Consider the following 18,020-nt stretch of genomic DNA (forward strand, 5'->3'; position numbering starts at 1 on the left):
TATGATTCTTGAACCATGTGTTAGCTATGATTAAGTTATGCTCTGTGCAAAATTCTACAAGGCGGCTTCCTCTTTCATTTCTTCCCCCCAACCCATATTCACCTACTATGTTTCCTTCTCTCCCTTTTCCTACTGACGAATTCCAGTCACCCATGACTATTAAATTTTCGTCTCCCTTCACTACCTGAATTATTTCTTTTATCTCGTCATACATATCATCTATTTCTTCATCATCTGCAGAGCTAGTTGGCATATAAACTTGTACTACTGTAGTAAGCATGGGCTTTGTGTCTATCATGGCCACAATAATGCGTTCACTATGCTGTTTGTAGTAGCTAACCCGCACTCCTATTTTTTTATTCATTATTAAACCTACTCCTGCATTACCCCTATTTGATTTTGTATTTATAACCCTGTAATCACCTGACCAAAAGTCTTGTTCCTCCTGCCACCGAACTTCACTAATTCCCACTATATCTAACTTTAACTTATCCATTTCCCTTTTTAAATTTTCTAACCTACCTGCCCGATTAAGGGATCTGACATTCCACGCTCCGATCCGTAGAACCCCAGTTTTCTTTCTCCTGATAACGACGTCCTCTTGAGTAGTCCCCGCCCGGAGATCCGAATGGGGGACTATTTTACCTCCGGAATATTTTATCCAAGAGGACGCCATCATCATTTAATCATACAGTAAAGCTGCATGTCCTCGGGAAAAATTACGGCTGTAGTTTCCCCTTGCTTTCAGCCGTTCGCAGTACCAGCACAGCAAGGCCGTTTTGGTTATTGTTACAAGGCCAGATCAGTCAATCATCCAGACTGTTGCCCTTGCAACTACTAAAAAGGCTGCTGCCCCTCTTCAGGAACCACACGTTTGTCTGGCCTCTCAACAGATACCCCTCCGTTGTGGTTGCACCTACGGTACGGCTATCTGTATCGCTGAGGCACGCAAGCCTCCCCACCAACGGCAAGGTCCATGGTTCATGGGGGGGGGACACATAGTCATAAATCTTTCATGATAAAAATAGTGCCACAGAGTCATATGGCACTATTTTTATCATGAAAGATTTATCTATAATAGAGCTCAAATTTATCTATAATAGAGCTCTACTCAGTCAACAGCTAAATTACTATGAAGAAAATGATTTGCCATGTTTTTCCGGGTTCCACACAAGTTAAAATCAAGAACAACTTACCATGAAAGCAGTGACCAAGGTCAATTTGTGTTTTGATTTCTGCTAGAATTTCTTGAACCAGTTCCTTCTCGAGCAGTTGCCGGCCTACAAGGCGACTCAGAACTTCTGCGCTAATAGCATATGTATCGATCAATGGTCTTAAAAGACCTTCAAAATATCTCAGATGCTCTATGGATTTTGCATCAAGATTTACCTGAAATAAAGCAACAGTAAGAAAAATAGAACTATTACAAGGGCAAAAAAGGAAGCTGGTAATCTAAGCAACCAACAGAAAAATCACTGTAGTAGATTAGTACATTGTGCAATTAGTTACAGTTGTTTCCAAAGCAAATATATAACTATATGATTTGTTTTTCATTTGATGGGAACATAAATTTATTTTTCTTGTGTTTTGCTGAAAGTTACCACCACAGTGTTCCTATACTTCAATGCTTTTGAGCATATATATGCATGAGAATATTTGTTTTGCCACAGAAACTGTCACAATGGTATAGGAAGGAAACAGTGGACAATAAGCTAGTTAATTTTTGCTTTGAATTTTCAGCAAGTACTGCCTCGAAGTGTAAGAACTAGGTCTCTCTCTCTCTCACTCACTTTCTAAATAAACAGATGACAATGTTATAATGGAAATGAATTATCTCTCTGTACACTGTTGGCAACAATTAGGAAGAACATGAGTTGGGATCAAAAATTCAGTGAAAATGAACTGTTTATAAATACAAGTAAAACAATGTACATGTGGATCATTGTTGGAAGAACAATCCACTTGGTAAATACAGTATAGCTTGGTCAAAGCAGAATGTGTATAATTTGGAAATCTGGCCAAACTGTGCAAGTATTTAAGTCCCAACGCATTCAATACACTGTTATATGCTAGTTTTTTTTTATATAAATCGGAATGTGATCAACACAGAAATGGAATGCAAATTTAAACACATAATTAATAATTCTTGTATAATGTGGATAAGACCTTATAGAGTATTACTGTATTACGTTATACATTAGTTATTCAAGACTTTACAAAGTTATTCAGGACTTCACAAGGACGCTATTTTTCACACAAATACTGTACAGCCCTGACAACGCTGTTAAGTGGTGCAAAACCAAGAAAAGAGGTTTAGCGCAGTGCAGCACTGTGGGTGTGGACATCAAACTGTGTTGCACAGTGTCAGTACGACCTAGGCCAAGTTTCGCTCATGAGCCCTCTGTTTGTCCATGTTTCTTGTTGTCCATTACTATTGACATATTGCATTACTACTGACACACTGCGGCGTGCCTAAGAATACTCTGCTGCAATCTCCGAGGTGAAAGAGGTGGGTATTGTTCTGTTAAACATTGGTTTTACCCCATAAGTTCAAGTATTCCAATGAAATGCACTACCTGCATCATTTTCTGCCAGTTTCATTCTAAGTGATAACATGATGTTGAACAAAAAGTTTTGTGTGCAAAATAACGTTACATTCAAAATGCAATAAAACACAAATATATGATATTTTGGAAAAAAAGGATAAGATGCAGCATGAATGGATGACAGAGGATGAACAAATGAAAAGAAAGGCGCAGAAGACGACAAGTGAAGAAATTACCAAGGCAATGTGGGAACAGTTCGTAAATGCATGGGCAAAAAAACTGACCTTTGTCTGGACCCTTGTTGCAGAGTGAGGCTCTGAAAGTCACTAAAGTGCTTGGAAATATGGAGTTTGAGGCATCTACAGAAAAAACTATTTTGAACAGGAAATTCAAACAGGTTTTCCTCTTTGATATTTGGTGAAAAATGTGAAATGTAAAGATAATAAGCACGGGAATAATGTCTATGGATACACAACAAGTTAGAGTAACAATACAGAAATGCCATATCATTTTATCAATTAGTGTAATAGTCTAGTGTCCTTCTGTGCAATATACAGTACACGGACATCTACTGTGGAGGAGTGAAGGTATGTAAATATGTGCGCAATTACAGATTTATACTTTTGTGCATGATACCTGACAAATTTTATGTAGCCTAGAGAGTTCTGTGTAATCCAGGAATTTGTACAATTTGGAAAATCATTTTAGTACCTGGCGATTCGATTTTGAAAAATTTTTACTGTATTACATCATCCTTGAAAATTCAGCCTTGCAGTGAACAGAGAAACATATTAAAAAAGGACAAAAGTAGGCAGGGCACACCATCTCCTATAGGATCACGACTACTAAAGTACTGTGGTGTTCTGAACAACTTTCGCATTGATGCCAGCTTTACCTCTATATGGCGTCATTGCATGACTGACATGTAAGCGGCAAAGCCACACTTTTTCACCTCGAATACTTGTAATAGTGCCTACTAATTTAGGGTATCCCAGCCAACACATATACAGAATAGATGGTAATGCTTTCACCCGAGGTATTAACTGCCATGCAAAAAAACCTTCTTGACAAACTTATAGACAACACTTCAAAGATTTATAATAAACAATTACTCTATCCGTACATGTTCGAAACTGTTCTCATTTCAAAAGTTTATTGTGTGCGTTGTGGTGGCGAGATTTGCAGAACAATAAATAGGAAGGATTATAATAGCAAGGAAAGTAAACAGCTTAAATTAATGGATCAAGAAACCACAAAAGCAGGTTATATTTCTCACAAGCTCCATGCAACATAAAAAGTGTAAAAATAAATTACTCATTCTTAGTGGCCTACACAATACAACAGAATGCATATACTCATCAATGATAGCTAAATACTTTTCAATCAGTTACCATATTTTACATAATAATATGTTTTGAATGTTAATGTGTGTCTCTTATTCCTCTTCTGTAAACTGTCATCAGTTTCCTTATTTGGTACAGAAAAAAATATCTTTGATTACGTCCACCCTCAAGCAACAAATTGTGAATCTTAAGGAGCAGTGGTAGCATTTTTTTCCAGATTTATGGGGAGCTAAGGATGACAGCAGAGGTGAACCCATCAAAATCAGAATTTTGGAGAACCCATCCCAGGTGGGCATCTGCGGGAGCAATGCTGAGGGAGGGACAGGAAGTTCGGGAAGTGGTCACTACCACACAAGTCATCATGGAAACTCCAGTGGACAGATGGTAGAAGATCTGGGCTGCAGAAGGAAAGATCAATGACCAATTAAGTTCTGTGGGCCACACTGAAGTGTGTGGTAGCACCATAGTTCACGAGGCAAAGATCGAGGTGTGCCAGTAAAGATTCGATGTCTTTACCATGGCCAGTACTCAATGTACCAGGATAAAGGGTAATGAGTGTTGAAGTCACCCAGACCAGGAAAGGTGGGGGGACCTGAGAGAGTAATGCAGACAGTACATCCTGGGACATGACATCATCAGGAGACAGATAAACATTACTGATGGTAAAATCCTGATGTGCCCTTACCCGAACAGCCACAGCTTCCAAAGATGTATCAAGAGGCGTAAGGTCACTGTATATAAGAAACCAGCACATACATACAAACTCCACCTGATATCCTCTCACAGTCAGTATAATAATTAAAATAACCTCGACAGACTGGAAGCAGAGGGTTCCAAGTTGCTGGAAACCACGTTTCCTAGCTGGCACTATAGAATGCAGGTTAAGTGCTTAAAAGCTGTCATACCTCAGCCAGGTAGTGGAAAAATTTGACAATTCCACTGGACGATCAGACAGTCTGCATACCGTGTGTGCATGAAGTGACCATGAGGGGTCATATTATGATTCAGTGTCTTGTACTGCCACTGGTTGAGAGTTAGGGGATCCACTGACATAGGTTCTGCACCATTTTGCCTGAAGAGATTTGGTGCCTCAGGGGCCACCTTCATCTCCACCTTGTGCGAACACAGAGGAAGTATATGCACAAACCAGTGGCATGGGGTCACCAGACTTTCTGTCTTAGAAGACTTCTTACTGTCCTCCTTCTCCTTAGAAGACAAGAACTAGGAAGGTTTCTCTGAATTGGTTTCAGAAACATAGGAAGAAAGAGAAGTCCGACAGCCAGCAGAGTGTGGTTCCTTCAACCATCCACTGGCATCTAGCTATGGACCAGCTGGAAACATGGAAGAAAAGAGTCCCAAGGGACCATCTAGAGAAGCTGGAGGAGGATGAGGTGCCTCCAGCTGGGGGGTGGGGTCCAGTGTCCCCCGCAGGTGGGAAGCCAATGCTCCCAACGTAGGTGTGGTGGAAGTACCAGAATGGCCCAAACCGCCACGGGTGCACATATCAGTGGATGGCTCTGAGGGCCCACTGCAAGAGGCACAACAGAGGAAAGCACTGTTGACAGGAAAGGCGACAACGTTGCAGCTGTAGCGGAAGAGTGTGTCATTTGTCTAGGATTAAGACACTAATAGGTTTTTTACTGAGCTCTTGATATGTGATCTTGTCCAGCGTCTTATAGTCCTGAAATCTGTTGAGTAGGGCGAGTGGAGTGTGCTGCAGTTTACACAGATGGTGGATGGACACAAGGAATGTTTGTGTGCAGCTAATGCCCACAATCATTGCAAACAGCAATAGCAGTGCAATGGGAAGACACATGTCCGAACTTCATATACCTGAATCATCTCATAGTAGGAGGAACACAGGGTTTTACTTCACACCGAAAGACCGTCATCTTGACTTTCTCAAGCAACGTATCACCCTCGAAAGCCAAGATGAAGGCCCCGGTTGCAACTCTGTTTTCCCTTGGTCCCCCATGGACACGATGGATGAAGTGCACACCCAGTTGTTCTAAGTTGGCCCACAGCTCATTGTCAGATTGCAGAAGAAGATGACAGTGAAAGATGATGCCATGGACCACAATGAGACTCTTGAGGAGAGTGACAGTCGTGGGAAAGACACCCGACTTTTCACAAGAGAGCAGCACTTGTGACTTGGTAAGAGATGACATTTTAATGAGGAAGGAACAGCTCTTCATCTTAATTTTCATCAGCTGCAATTTCCCTGTATTTGTCTTCAATGTTTTCCACAAAAATGCTTTGTGGCCAAAAAGGTGCTCCCTTCAGTTCTGGTATAGACCAAGTATTGGGGGTAGGATATTGCTCCTTGTTGACAAGTCCTGTGTTCCTTCCATGGCGTGGCAAGGGAAAGGGAATGCGTTGGGATTGTACTTTGTTGCATCGTATGAGGGCTTTCCATTTGAAGTGAGTGCTGGGGCTGAATGACCACCAGAGAGAGAGAAAGTGTAAGTCGCTTCACATGCAAACTATCCCATCATGGTGCCACCCACATCAACCGGTCGCTCTCTCCATGGGCACCACCCAGCCACAGCAATGGCTACTTGGCCAATAAGCCATTGCTGGAAGTCCCTGTGCCCTGGTCATAATGGGCACGTACTCCATGGCATACAAGAGAAGTGTGCAGCGCAGACATCAACACTGCGATCCTTGCATGGTCAGGGTGCTAACATAGTGCAGGTACTTGATGACCCCCCACAACATGCACTTCCGTAAAATTTGGAAAAGATGGCTGGTAAGATCCAATAATGGGGACCTTAATGGAGGGTGAAGATAGTGTTGGGAGTGAAAATAGAAATTAAGACCAAAATTGTGAACCAAGTTTGAGCAGGATCTGCACCAAAAGAACCATATGATGGAAAATCACAGGAAGTAAGAGATAGTCAAAATATAGGTTTGCAGTACAGGAGGAGGAAGCAATGCTGCAAACACTGGAGGCCCTCGGTAGCCAAGCACATAGTCACCAAAGACTGGTGAGCCCCTTGGGATGTGGAAGAACTGATACAGGCAATTGATCACTAAATGTGTGTGTGTGTGTGTGTGTGTGTGTGTGTGTGTGTGTGTGTGTGTGTGGTGCGGGGAGAGGGGGGGAGATAGAGAATGAAGTAGAAAAAAAGACATGTAGCTTGATACCTCTGTCATTACATGTGTTTTACTGCATGACAAACATACTCTTCAAATCACTCTGAGGCGCATGGCGGAGAGTACCTAGCGTGGAAACTCATCTTTGGGTTTCTTCACAGTCCAATTGCACATTGAGTGAACTATTGCTTAAATGCTTGTGTGCATGCTGTAATTCAACTAATCTCGTCTTCATGGTGCTTATGGGCACCATATAAATGGGGCTGAAGAATACCTGTATAGTTGCCACTTAATACAGGATCTAGATGCTTTGTTAATAGGCTTTTGTGAAATAATTGGCGTTTTCACTACACATTAATCAACTGGAGGCAAGTGATGCCTATCCGAATCAAATGTCTTCAGAAAATTGCAGAAGACTACAAATGGTGTTATTAAATTATCAAAAACCATCATTACAGACTCAACAAATGTAAAAATAGATATGCCAGTAGAGTGACCCTTCGGTGTTCAAATGAATATTAGCTAAATATCTTAGTGTTGTATATGCGGGTGACAAACCCTGAAAACATTATCTTTCTGAGAAGTTTGGAAAATGATTTGAAGATAGAGACTGGCACAGTGTTAATGACATCTCTGTGTTCTTTTTTCTTACCAAGACTCTGAGGTCCTGCTTCTTACAGTGGAATCAACAATGTGATACTGTAATCTGGTATACTGTGTTGCATAAATTCATAGCCTAAATCAAACAATGGAAACTCCAGGCAGGAATAACAACAATGTAGGAAAAGGCAGATTGCTACTTACTTTAATGAGAATGGGGATGAGATGAGTGACACAGGGGGTGGAAACTGTTGGATGGAGGGTGTGGGGACAGTATGTAACCTCAAGCCCAGGTTACACGCAAACATTGGGTTGCGCCACTCGTTGCGTGGAATGAGTTGCACGCAAGTGGTTTCATATATGACTGTAGACATGGCGACACCAATATACACTTCAGTTTCGTCATTTTGTTGGTCCCTGAGTCGTGTCTGAAATGAAAGTTTTGACAGCTGCACATCGCACGAGTTGTGACGGAGTTAAAGCTTGTTGTGTGAAATTGCTGCATAAGAAAAAAATAAGAAACGTGTTTCAATTCTTGACTGGATGAAGAGAAGATGACAGCTAGGTTGCTCAGCATCCTTGCTGAAATAATTTGTAACGGAAGATCCAAGAAGTTCTTTTAATTATCTTAGAATGTCAACAGAACTGTTCACGTTTGTTCTAAATAGAGTTAATTATGCAATAAGGAAATAAGGTACTGTAATGCATGAAGTATTGTCGCCAGAACTGAAATTACACATCATATTGTGTGCATTACAATCAAGAACACTCGGCATGCTAAAAGATACGGTTTTAGTTGGCGATGTCACTATTTCATTAATACCAATAATTATTAACATTAACAGTAATAATTATTAACATTAGCAACAATAATTGTTCGAAGCAGGCCGCATTAAGAAGAGAATGGTTTGCAAACTACTCTCTTGAAGATAGATCTGTACAGTGGCAGTATTTCAAAATTCTAACATACATGAATGGGCAGCATTGCGGCGATGTTTTAAATAGACGAATACTGAAAAAAGAATGTAGCTTCTTGAATTTGTATAGCCTTCCCTCTTGTTGGCCAACTCAAATGATGGGATTTTAGTCTTGTAGACGAGAGCATTGCAACAGCTAGAATTACACTTGCTTGTATTTTTTTAATTCAGTTGTAGCTCCTATATGTACTCCTAACAAAAAATTTTACCCTGCAGCTCAGATATCGCACATGAAGGTCTCAGTGGCAGCAATATTTTGCTCGTTTTTGTAATCAGCATCACTGAAATACAACAAAAACCTATGCAAAGCATAGATATCCAAAAAGCAAACATTATTCTCAGTTCCCCACTTCATATTTCAGTTTGCCTACACTCTACAAACACACATAACCTCAAAACTCATGCAACTAGTGTCGCCAAAGTTGGAACACGCTGAAAGTGTTTAGTTTTACCAGCAAGCTGCGCAAATGCACAGCGCGCATCACAGTGGCCAGAGGCGCAGTTGCCTGCAACCTGGTGTCGTCATGTAAACTAAGCTTAAGTTGGAAGCCGGGAAATTATGAGAGTGGAAAACTACCGTCTGTGCAGTTCAGAAAAGCTCTTGGTGGAGAAAAGGATCCAGATGGCTTGGACTGTGAAGCAGCCACTGAAATCAAGTGTTGTGTTCAGCTGCATATTGTGCCACAGGGTGGTCTACTTTGTTCTTGGCCACAATCTGGCGGTCACTGTTCATCCTGATGGACAGCTGGTTGGTGGTCATACCAATATAAAAAACTGTGTGACGATTGCAGTAGAGCTGGTAAATGACATGGCTGTTTCACAGGTGGCCTGATGTGGTAGGATAAACCTGTGAGAGGACTGGAATAGGAAGTGCTAGGTAAGTGGATTAAGCAGGGATATGATCCTTCTGGCAAGGGGTTGGGATTGGGAATGGCTTAGGGATGGACTAGGATGTTGTGGAGGTTCGGTGGGCGACGGAACACCACTTTAGGAGGGATGGGAAGTATCTCGGGTTGGATGTCCTTCATTTCAAGGCATGACGATAGGTAATCAAAGCCCTGGCAAAGGATGTGGCTCAGTTGTTCCAGTCTGGGGTGCTTTTGGGTGATGAAGGAGACACTCCTTTGTGGCTGGTTCTTGGAGATGGTGGGAGTATCGGCGGTGTGAGGAGAAATGACATGGGAGATCTGTTTGTGGACTAGATCTGGGAGATAGAGCATGGGTGAGACCCTCAGCACACTGAGCAAGGGAGTTTTTGTCACTGCAGATACATCATGCCCGGATGGCCAGGATGTATGGGAGGGATTTTTTGGTGTGAAAGGGATGACAGCTGTCAAAATGCAGGTACTGTTGGTGGTTAGTAGGTGTAATGTGGACAGAGGTGCAGATGGAGCTATCAGAGAGGAGACGGTCAATATCTAGGAAGGCTGTACACTGGGTTGAAGAGGATCACATGAAACGGAATGGAGAGAAGGTGTTGAGGTTGTGAAGAAACGAAGATAGGGAGTCTTGGTCTGAGTCCAGATCATGAATATATCATCAATGAAACTGAACAAGACTAGAGGTTTGGTGTTTTGGGAGGCCTCCTCTAGAAGGCCCATAAAAAGGTTGACATAGGAGGGTGCCACGCACGTGCCCATGGCACATTTATATACCTCCCCTTCAAATGAGAAGTACTTGTGGGTTAGGATAAAGTTACTTAGGTCTATGAGGAATGAGGTACTGGGTTTGGAGTCTGAAGTTCGTTGGGAAAGGTAGTGTTCAGTAGCAGTAAGACCATGTGCCTGAGGGATGTTGGTGTATAGGGAGCTGGTGTCAACAGTGACGAGTAGGGATCCAGAAGGTAAGGGATAGGGATGGTGGATAGTCGGTGAAAGAAGTTGTTGAATTGTATGGAAGTCTTGTGTCAACTCGGAATGAAATTCTTTCAATGGGGCACAATGACCAGCCACAATGGGGGGGTTGAGGATTGTTGGGTTTGTGGATTTTGGGGAGAATGTAGAACCAGGGTGTCATAGAGGTAAGGATGGAAATGGATTCAGGGGAGATGTTCTGGAAGGGACATAAGGCTTTAAGCAGGGGTTGGAGTTTATGTTGGATGGGAGTTTGTCTTACAACACACTCCCTGCTCTCATAATTATTCCGTCCTCAACCTATGGTAGCATACTGTCACCACCCCCTCTGTCATGTCACCTCATCCCCATTCTCATCTCCCACCCTGTTTATTTGCAGCCCTCTGTCAAAACATCCACACGTCTTTCCTCACTCCTCTCCTTTTTTCCTCATCTCCCTGCCCCATAACCTCCTGACACTGAGCTATTGGCAGTATAGTCCCTGCACACTCCGACAGACAGTGTTCGTCTCTCTCTCCGCCCATACACTGTTATCCCTTCCCCTTCCCCACCCCCTTCAGATTGCTGCTAGCATTTCCATACGTTTGTTTCATTCCAGACTGAGATGCTGGAGTTGGCGGTTGTGTGTGCATGAGGTGTGCTTGCTTGTGTTTGTGAATGTGTTTCTCTTTTACTGATGAAGGCTGTGGCCAAAAGCTTTACATAAGTGTCTTTTAATTGTGCCTATCTGCAACTTAACATGTCTTCTTTACGGTAAGTAGCACTCTGTCGTTTCCTACATTGTTTACATAGCATTAATGTGACTAAGAATATTATATATTGCATAGGACCATAACGTTTTAGTGCTTTATTGGATACACCATACAAACTTTTACTTTTATGGGCCTTTATGTATGAACATCAACAAAAGCAAAATGAGGATAATGGAATGTAGTCGAATTAAATTGGGTGACGCTGCGGGAATGAGATTACGAAATGAGATGCTTAAAGTAGTAAATGAGTTTTACTATTTGGGGAGCAAAATAACTGATGATGGTCGAAGTAGAGAGGATATAAAATGTAGACTGGAAATGACAAGGAAAGCATTTCTGAAGAAGAGAAATTTGTTAACATCGAGTATAGATTTAAGTGTCAGGAAGTCGTTTCTGAAAGTATTTGTATGGAATGTAGCCATGTATGGAAGTGAAACATGGACGATAAATAGTTTAGACAAGAGGAGAATAGAAGCTTTTGAAATGTGGTGCTACAGAAGAATGCTGAAGATTAGATGGGTAGATCACATAACTAATGAGGAGGTATTTAATAGAATTGGAGAGAAGAGAAATTTGTGGCACAACTTGACTAGAAGAAGGGATTGGTTGGTAGGGCATATTCTGAGGCATCGAGGGATCACCAATTTAGTATTGGAGGGCAGTGTGGAGGGTAAAAGTCGTAGAGGGAGACCAAGAGATGAATACACTAAACAACTTCAGAATATGTAGATTGCAGTAGGTACTGGGAGATGAAGAAGCTTGCACAGGATAGAGTAGCATGGAGAGCTGTATCAAACCAGTCTCTGGACTGAAGACCACAACAACAACAATTTATTTCCTCATTTCCCAAGGAGATGTGCGAGGAATTTTAATCTGACTAAATTGCCCACCCTCCTCCAAGTCACTTCTTTAGTACACTGTTCTTGTCATATTTTATATAGTTAAAGTTGGTGTATTATACACATTTAATGCTTTACAAGTAAACGATTTACAAAACTTAATCAATTATATAATTGTGTGTACATTTATACTACCACTTTAATTCAAAGAAAACATTTTGTATTGTAAATGTGATGGATTAAACCATATAGCTTTATGGCCTATATCCTGAAAAGTGAAAACATACCACATAATGTGTAGGCTTTGTGTATAATTCTTCATCAGAACTATCATCTGGCAAAATGTATCTTGCTAGTCTTCGACTCCTCTCCTGCTCTTCTGTGTAACATACCTGTTTCAAAATAGATACAAAAATTAAATTATGTGTTGGTGAACACATACAAAACATTATTTGATTAAATCAGAAAATAACACAGATCTCTTAGACATAATGTGCCATCTTAAAAACACTGTTCTTTCTCTACTCACAAACAGATGTTCACATTAATGGAAAATACAAGTTGGAATATAATTTATACATGTAAACATTCACTATATGCAGCAGCCACTGAATAGTGGATAAGGAACATATGAAAGAAAGGGAAGAGAGGATGAATGAGAGGCAGGAGGGTGGATTTACTTACTCATTTAGTTATTTGGCAGGCTGGACATGTACATTAGTATTTTCTGCAGAAATGAGTAGCATTTCAACCATGTCGTCCTGGGTTCAAGGTCAACATCAATATCATGGTGCAACACCACCTACTAGTAAAATGTGCCTGCGGCTCTTGTTGTCACTGTAAAACGAAGGTAATGGATCAGTGTGACTTGACCAGACGTGCAGGATGCCTAGCAAATGTATGCGCGAACCGTACTGTCCAATTGGTGAACTTGAAATAGGGTGCATTATTGGGAGAAGAGAATGTGATGCATCAATCCATGAAATTGCTACTCATATGGGATGAAGTGTTTTGGCAGTGCAATGGGTGTGGGCCGAATGGTTCACTGAATTCTGTAGAACACGATGAGATGGGTCAGGTTGCATGACCGAGACCACCCCCAAAAGATCGACACCTTATCGGAATGGCACTGCTGGATAGATCTGCACCCTCCTTGGCTGTGGCACAACAGTGGAACAGTGTAACACAACATACACTATCAGGCAACAGTGCATTGCTTTTTGAAGTGCCAGCTAAGGGTCTTACTGTGTGGGATGCTGTTGGGTACAACCACAAATCTCAGTTGGTGCGTGTCCAGGGCACTGTGACCAGTGTAACCTAAATGAATACATCCTGCGACCTGTAGCCACACCCTTTCTGCACAAGACCACAGATGTCGTTTTTCAGAAAGCCAATGTGCGACCACATGTTGCTGCATGAACATGTACCTTTTTGGTGCAGCATTGTGACGCAATGCCAGCCACCAAAGATGAGCTTTGTAACCAGTTGAATGCAGCATGGATGGCTGTACCACAGGATGCTATTCGTGCTTTATATGCATCGATGTCATCATGCATGGAACAAGTTACCAGGGCCATTGTCGACCATATGCTACTAGGCAATGGGACACATGGTGAACTAAGGTGAATGAAATTCTAATAATTTCTGCAGAACATATTAATGTTAGTGTCTTATGAATATGAACATCCTAACTCTAGTCATTCAATGTGTTCTGTTTCTGTCTGAAAGCGAGTGTATATTACCTAAAAATGTTGAAGTAATCATGTGCACGTTTATCACAGTGCCAATATCAGCTTCCTGAATAAGTCAACTGTATCAGATGAGAGAGTAAAGCTAATATATGATCTAATTTTGCAATGTTTCATGATATGATTTACAATCTGATTAACATGTCAACAATTGGCTGAAAGCAATTTCCTCCATTTTTGTAGCAAATCCACATATCTTTTGTGAGCAGTGGGGAGATAACAATGTTCCATATTTGTTAAGCCAGATCATATTCATAATTCAATATTCTTCATCATTAATTTGGAAGAAATTTGTAACGAAACAGTCTGTTTGTTTACACAACTCCTCCCATTTTTGCTGTCAATTAAAAGTATTCATACAAAGCTGTAGTCAGACTGGTGATCTTTGTGACTTAGAAAGTCTCAATTGTAGTTGTACCGTTATTCTCATCTGTTGAAATCTGTTAGTTTGCTGTTATTTTCTGGACCAATGTGCCAAAGCTTCACATCTTCTAAGGTGAGAGGAAATGATATGCTAAGAGTTTGTAGCCGAACTAAAGGTATGATCTGAGTGAGCATATAATGCAGGGTAGGGCAGGAACACTGCTTGTGTGAAGTGCACATGCACATATGCAGATAACTGTGAATGGTGTGCATGCAGAGGCAGCCCAGCTGTCCGCTACCTCCTCTCCCCTCCACGCAATTCCCTCGCCATCTCCGCCACTTGCTTCCGCTGTAATGTGTTAAATTTGCTTTTTATTAAATCTTGCATTATTAAAAGAAATCAGGAGTTCAAAGAGTATTACTTAAGACCCATTTTGTTTAATTATCACAACTAATTCACAATGAGATTAACACCTGTACAAAACTTCTGTGATCCTTTATCACTCATGTTTGCTCTTAACTGTGATTTATTAATTTTCATAAAAGAAAAATATTGCTCGCAAAAGTATATCGATCAAGACAGTAAAATTATTTTTGCAGATTCAGTATGAAGACGAGGACACACTTGCTGTGGAATGTTTCGATAAAATTCTGTTAAATTTCTTATCAAAAAGAACTGTCTCTCATTGTAGATCTATTAATTACAGTTGAAAGTTATGAGGAGTATCATCTCCAGAAGTAGCAATGGACTCGAAAAATAATTCAAAAGCTTGCGATTGGTTTAATGCATACCCAAAATTGCTTGAGAAATTCCTCTTTTATTGTACTAATTAGAGGAATATACTCCTTGTAATTTTTTTCATGGACAGAAGACAGAGTAGGAAAATTCTCTGATGAAAGTGGCCTTTGTCACAGTGCAGGCTTGCTCGTGAGAGCTTACTCCATTTCAGTCATTTCGCAAATTGATTGATTTTTACCTTGCAAACTAGATTTCGAAGCATTCATATGTCCTGAAATCTACACTAATAATAAAATTATAACTATTATATCTGTCTGTCTTTTAACAAGCTGGTCTCCAAAACTACTAGGCGGATTCTAAGGGTTTTCACAGCTAACTTCAGCATAGCTTGGGGCAATGTACAGGTTTTATTTCATAAAAAAAAAAAACTGGGTCATGGAAGAAAAGAAATATTGTAATTTTAAGTGTTACTGAAATTTTCTTGTCTCTTTGTCTGAACACACTTATTTCCAACACTACTAGATGAATTTTCATGGGGTTTTTGCTGGTAACTTGAGTATAACTTTGTGCACCGTACAGGCTTTATTTAATAATAATAAAAATAAATAAATAAATAAATAAAATAAAAAAAGAAGATCTCCATACATACTATAAAAGTATATGTAAATATGTTCCACATTTCCTCGAACTACTGGACTGATTTCAATCGAACTTGGTACACATACACTTACAGTCCAGAAAGAATCACTGTGTGATTTAGGACCACTTATCTCTTGAAGGGGTGGGAGTGGAGGCGAAAAATGATGTGCAAATAGCCATCTTTTATTCAACCAGTGTTTGAGAATGAGAGCATTTAATGACTTGCAACAAACTTTAAACATAATTTCAAAGCTTCACAAAACTTTTTCTTGCTGACACTCCCTACAAAAAGATGAAAAGAAAAAAGTTTATTGATCACTACATTTTCACTGTTCGTGCAGTAAAACTGCCACATTAGGTATTAAGTTTTAATTTATTAGTTCTTTACAACTATTTTCATGACACATTTTGCAGACACTGTTCACATATACCACTGAATGTACCTGCAAAATTTTATTATTGTACAGCACATAGTTCATGAGATATGAAAACATAAAACTGAGAAGCATAAAAAATTGTTGCATCACGCATGACATTTTAATTTATCATTATGTTTATTATTATTAATCCATTCAGCCAATTCTGATGAAATGCAGTAACAAGATACATTGACTACTGAGGAAGAACACAGTCTACTTTAGAAAGTGTGTAGTAGAAGACACTTATCGATTTGAAGAATATTACGTGAATTAGGGAAAAATATATATCTTTGAGATAGCTATTTATGGTCTGACTTTTGAACTTCATCATATTTATCAAAATGCTTTTATTTGTTGATGATATGTGCTACATGGTATGGTTCAAAGTAATCAATGCAATGTTTATACAATCTTATGTGTGTTTAATCCATACTTCCATACTATTTGTTGCACAATGCACGCATTGCATAATGTATAGCTACTGTGCACACTACCCAGTATTTGAGAACGAGAGCACTCAGTAACTTACGACAAACTTTACACACAATTTCAAACCTTTGTTGAACTTTTTCTCACTTCCAACCCCCACAAAATGATGAAATGAAAAAAGTTTACCACTTACTTTATGTTCACTGTTCAAGCAGTAAAACTGTCATATCAGGCGTGACATCATTATGTTTAAACTTATTACTTCTTTCCTATTAAATATATTACCAACACATTTAGTAGTTAGTATCCACATAAGCCACTGAACATACCTACCAAATTATATCACTGTACGATACAGACTGAGGTGGAGGAGGAGATGGACAGAGAAGAGTAAAATGGGGAGATGGTCAGTAAGAGGGGTAAGAGGAGATGGACACAGAAAGGAAAGAAGAGATGAACAGAGAGAGAGGGGGAGGAGGAGATAGACAAAGAGTGAAGAGAATAGCAGGTGGACACAGAGGAGGGTGGGACGAGATGGACAAGGATGGGGGGGTGGAAGAGGTGGACAGAAAGAAGGGCACAGAAGACGGTCAGTGAGACAGGGAAGGACGAGATGGGCTACTAGAACTGAAATACAAACATACATGGGCAACACCAGGTACTCAGCTAGCATCCACTAAAAATGCAAGGTTGGGAACCCACTTTGCACCTTTTAATTTAGCGTCAAGCCTTTTGTTGTTCTCTAAACACTGATTTACGGGCACTTTCAATGCAAAACACCTTTTCAGTACACAGCTGTGACTAAGCCAATGGACTTCACTGTGTATGGTAAATCACTGAATTCTTCTCCAATTTCAATTAAAAAATTGTGAAACTATTAATGTATCAAACAATGGGATCTCAAATAGCTGACTGTCCAAATAACCACTTGCATGGTGTCCCCTAATTTTGCTGCTTTTGCACAGAGTACCTCTTGGTGCAAAAGGTAGTGAATGCTGTACAAGGATTCTTCTGAGTTCTGCAGCTACTTTCTTAGCAATCTATCATTGCAGGTCATCCAACTGTTGGCACTGACATCAAACGTTCCCAGTGTACACCGAAAGAATCAATAGCTTGTTCAGTGGCTTTTAGACTGTCCATGCCGATGGTAGTGCTCCTCAAAAATATCCTCCCAAGCTTATACAAAAACAAATCTCCCGTGCCTTATCTTTCCTGTCTCCAACTACCTCCCACCATCCGGCCACAGAGGAGCATTCCCCTCGTAACTCAGTACCACCCAGGACTGGAGCAACTGAACTACATTCTCTGCCAGGGTTTCGATTACCTCTCGTCTTGCCCTGAAATGAGAAATGTCCTGCCCACTATCCTTCCCACCCATCCCACAGTGGTATTCTGCCATCCACAGAACCTACACAATATACTCATCCATCATTACACAACCCCTGCTCCCAATCCCTTACCTCATGGCTCATACCCCTATAATAGACCTAGATGCAAGATATGTCCCATACATCCACTCACCACCACCTACTCCAGTCCGGTCACTAACATTACCTATCACATCAAAGGCAGGGCTACCTGTGAAACCAGTCATGTGGTCTATAAGCTAAGCTGCAACCACTGTGCTGCATTCTACGCAGGCATGATAACCAACAAGCTGTCTGTCCACATGAATGG

General features: G+C 40.6%; 1 protein-coding gene across 4 annotated transcripts in view; it reads right to left on the reverse strand.

The window, feature by feature from the left end:
• LOC124787624 (glycerol-3-phosphate acyltransferase 1, mitochondrial) overlaps positions 1–18,020 on the reverse strand; it is a 401,021-nt gene that overhangs the window by 21,366 nt on the left and 361,635 nt on the right. For all 4 annotated transcript variants that reach the window (XM_047254384.1, XM_047254382.1, XM_047254383.1 and 1 more), the window contains 2 exons: positions 12,294–12,398; positions 1,197–1,389 (listed from right to left, as the gene is read on the reverse strand). In XM_047254384.1, the coding sequence (XP_047110340.1) occupies positions 1,197–1,389; positions 12,294–12,398 (298 nt within the window). The remainder of the gene's footprint in view (positions 1–1,196; positions 1,390–12,293; positions 12,399–18,020) is intronic.

The sequence above is a fragment of the Schistocerca piceifrons genome, chromosome 3, assembly GCF_021461385.2.
Source record: "Schistocerca piceifrons isolate TAMUIC-IGC-003096 chromosome 3, iqSchPice1.1, whole genome shotgun sequence".
NCBI lineage: Eukaryota > Metazoa > Arthropoda > Insecta > Orthoptera > Acrididae > Schistocerca > Schistocerca piceifrons.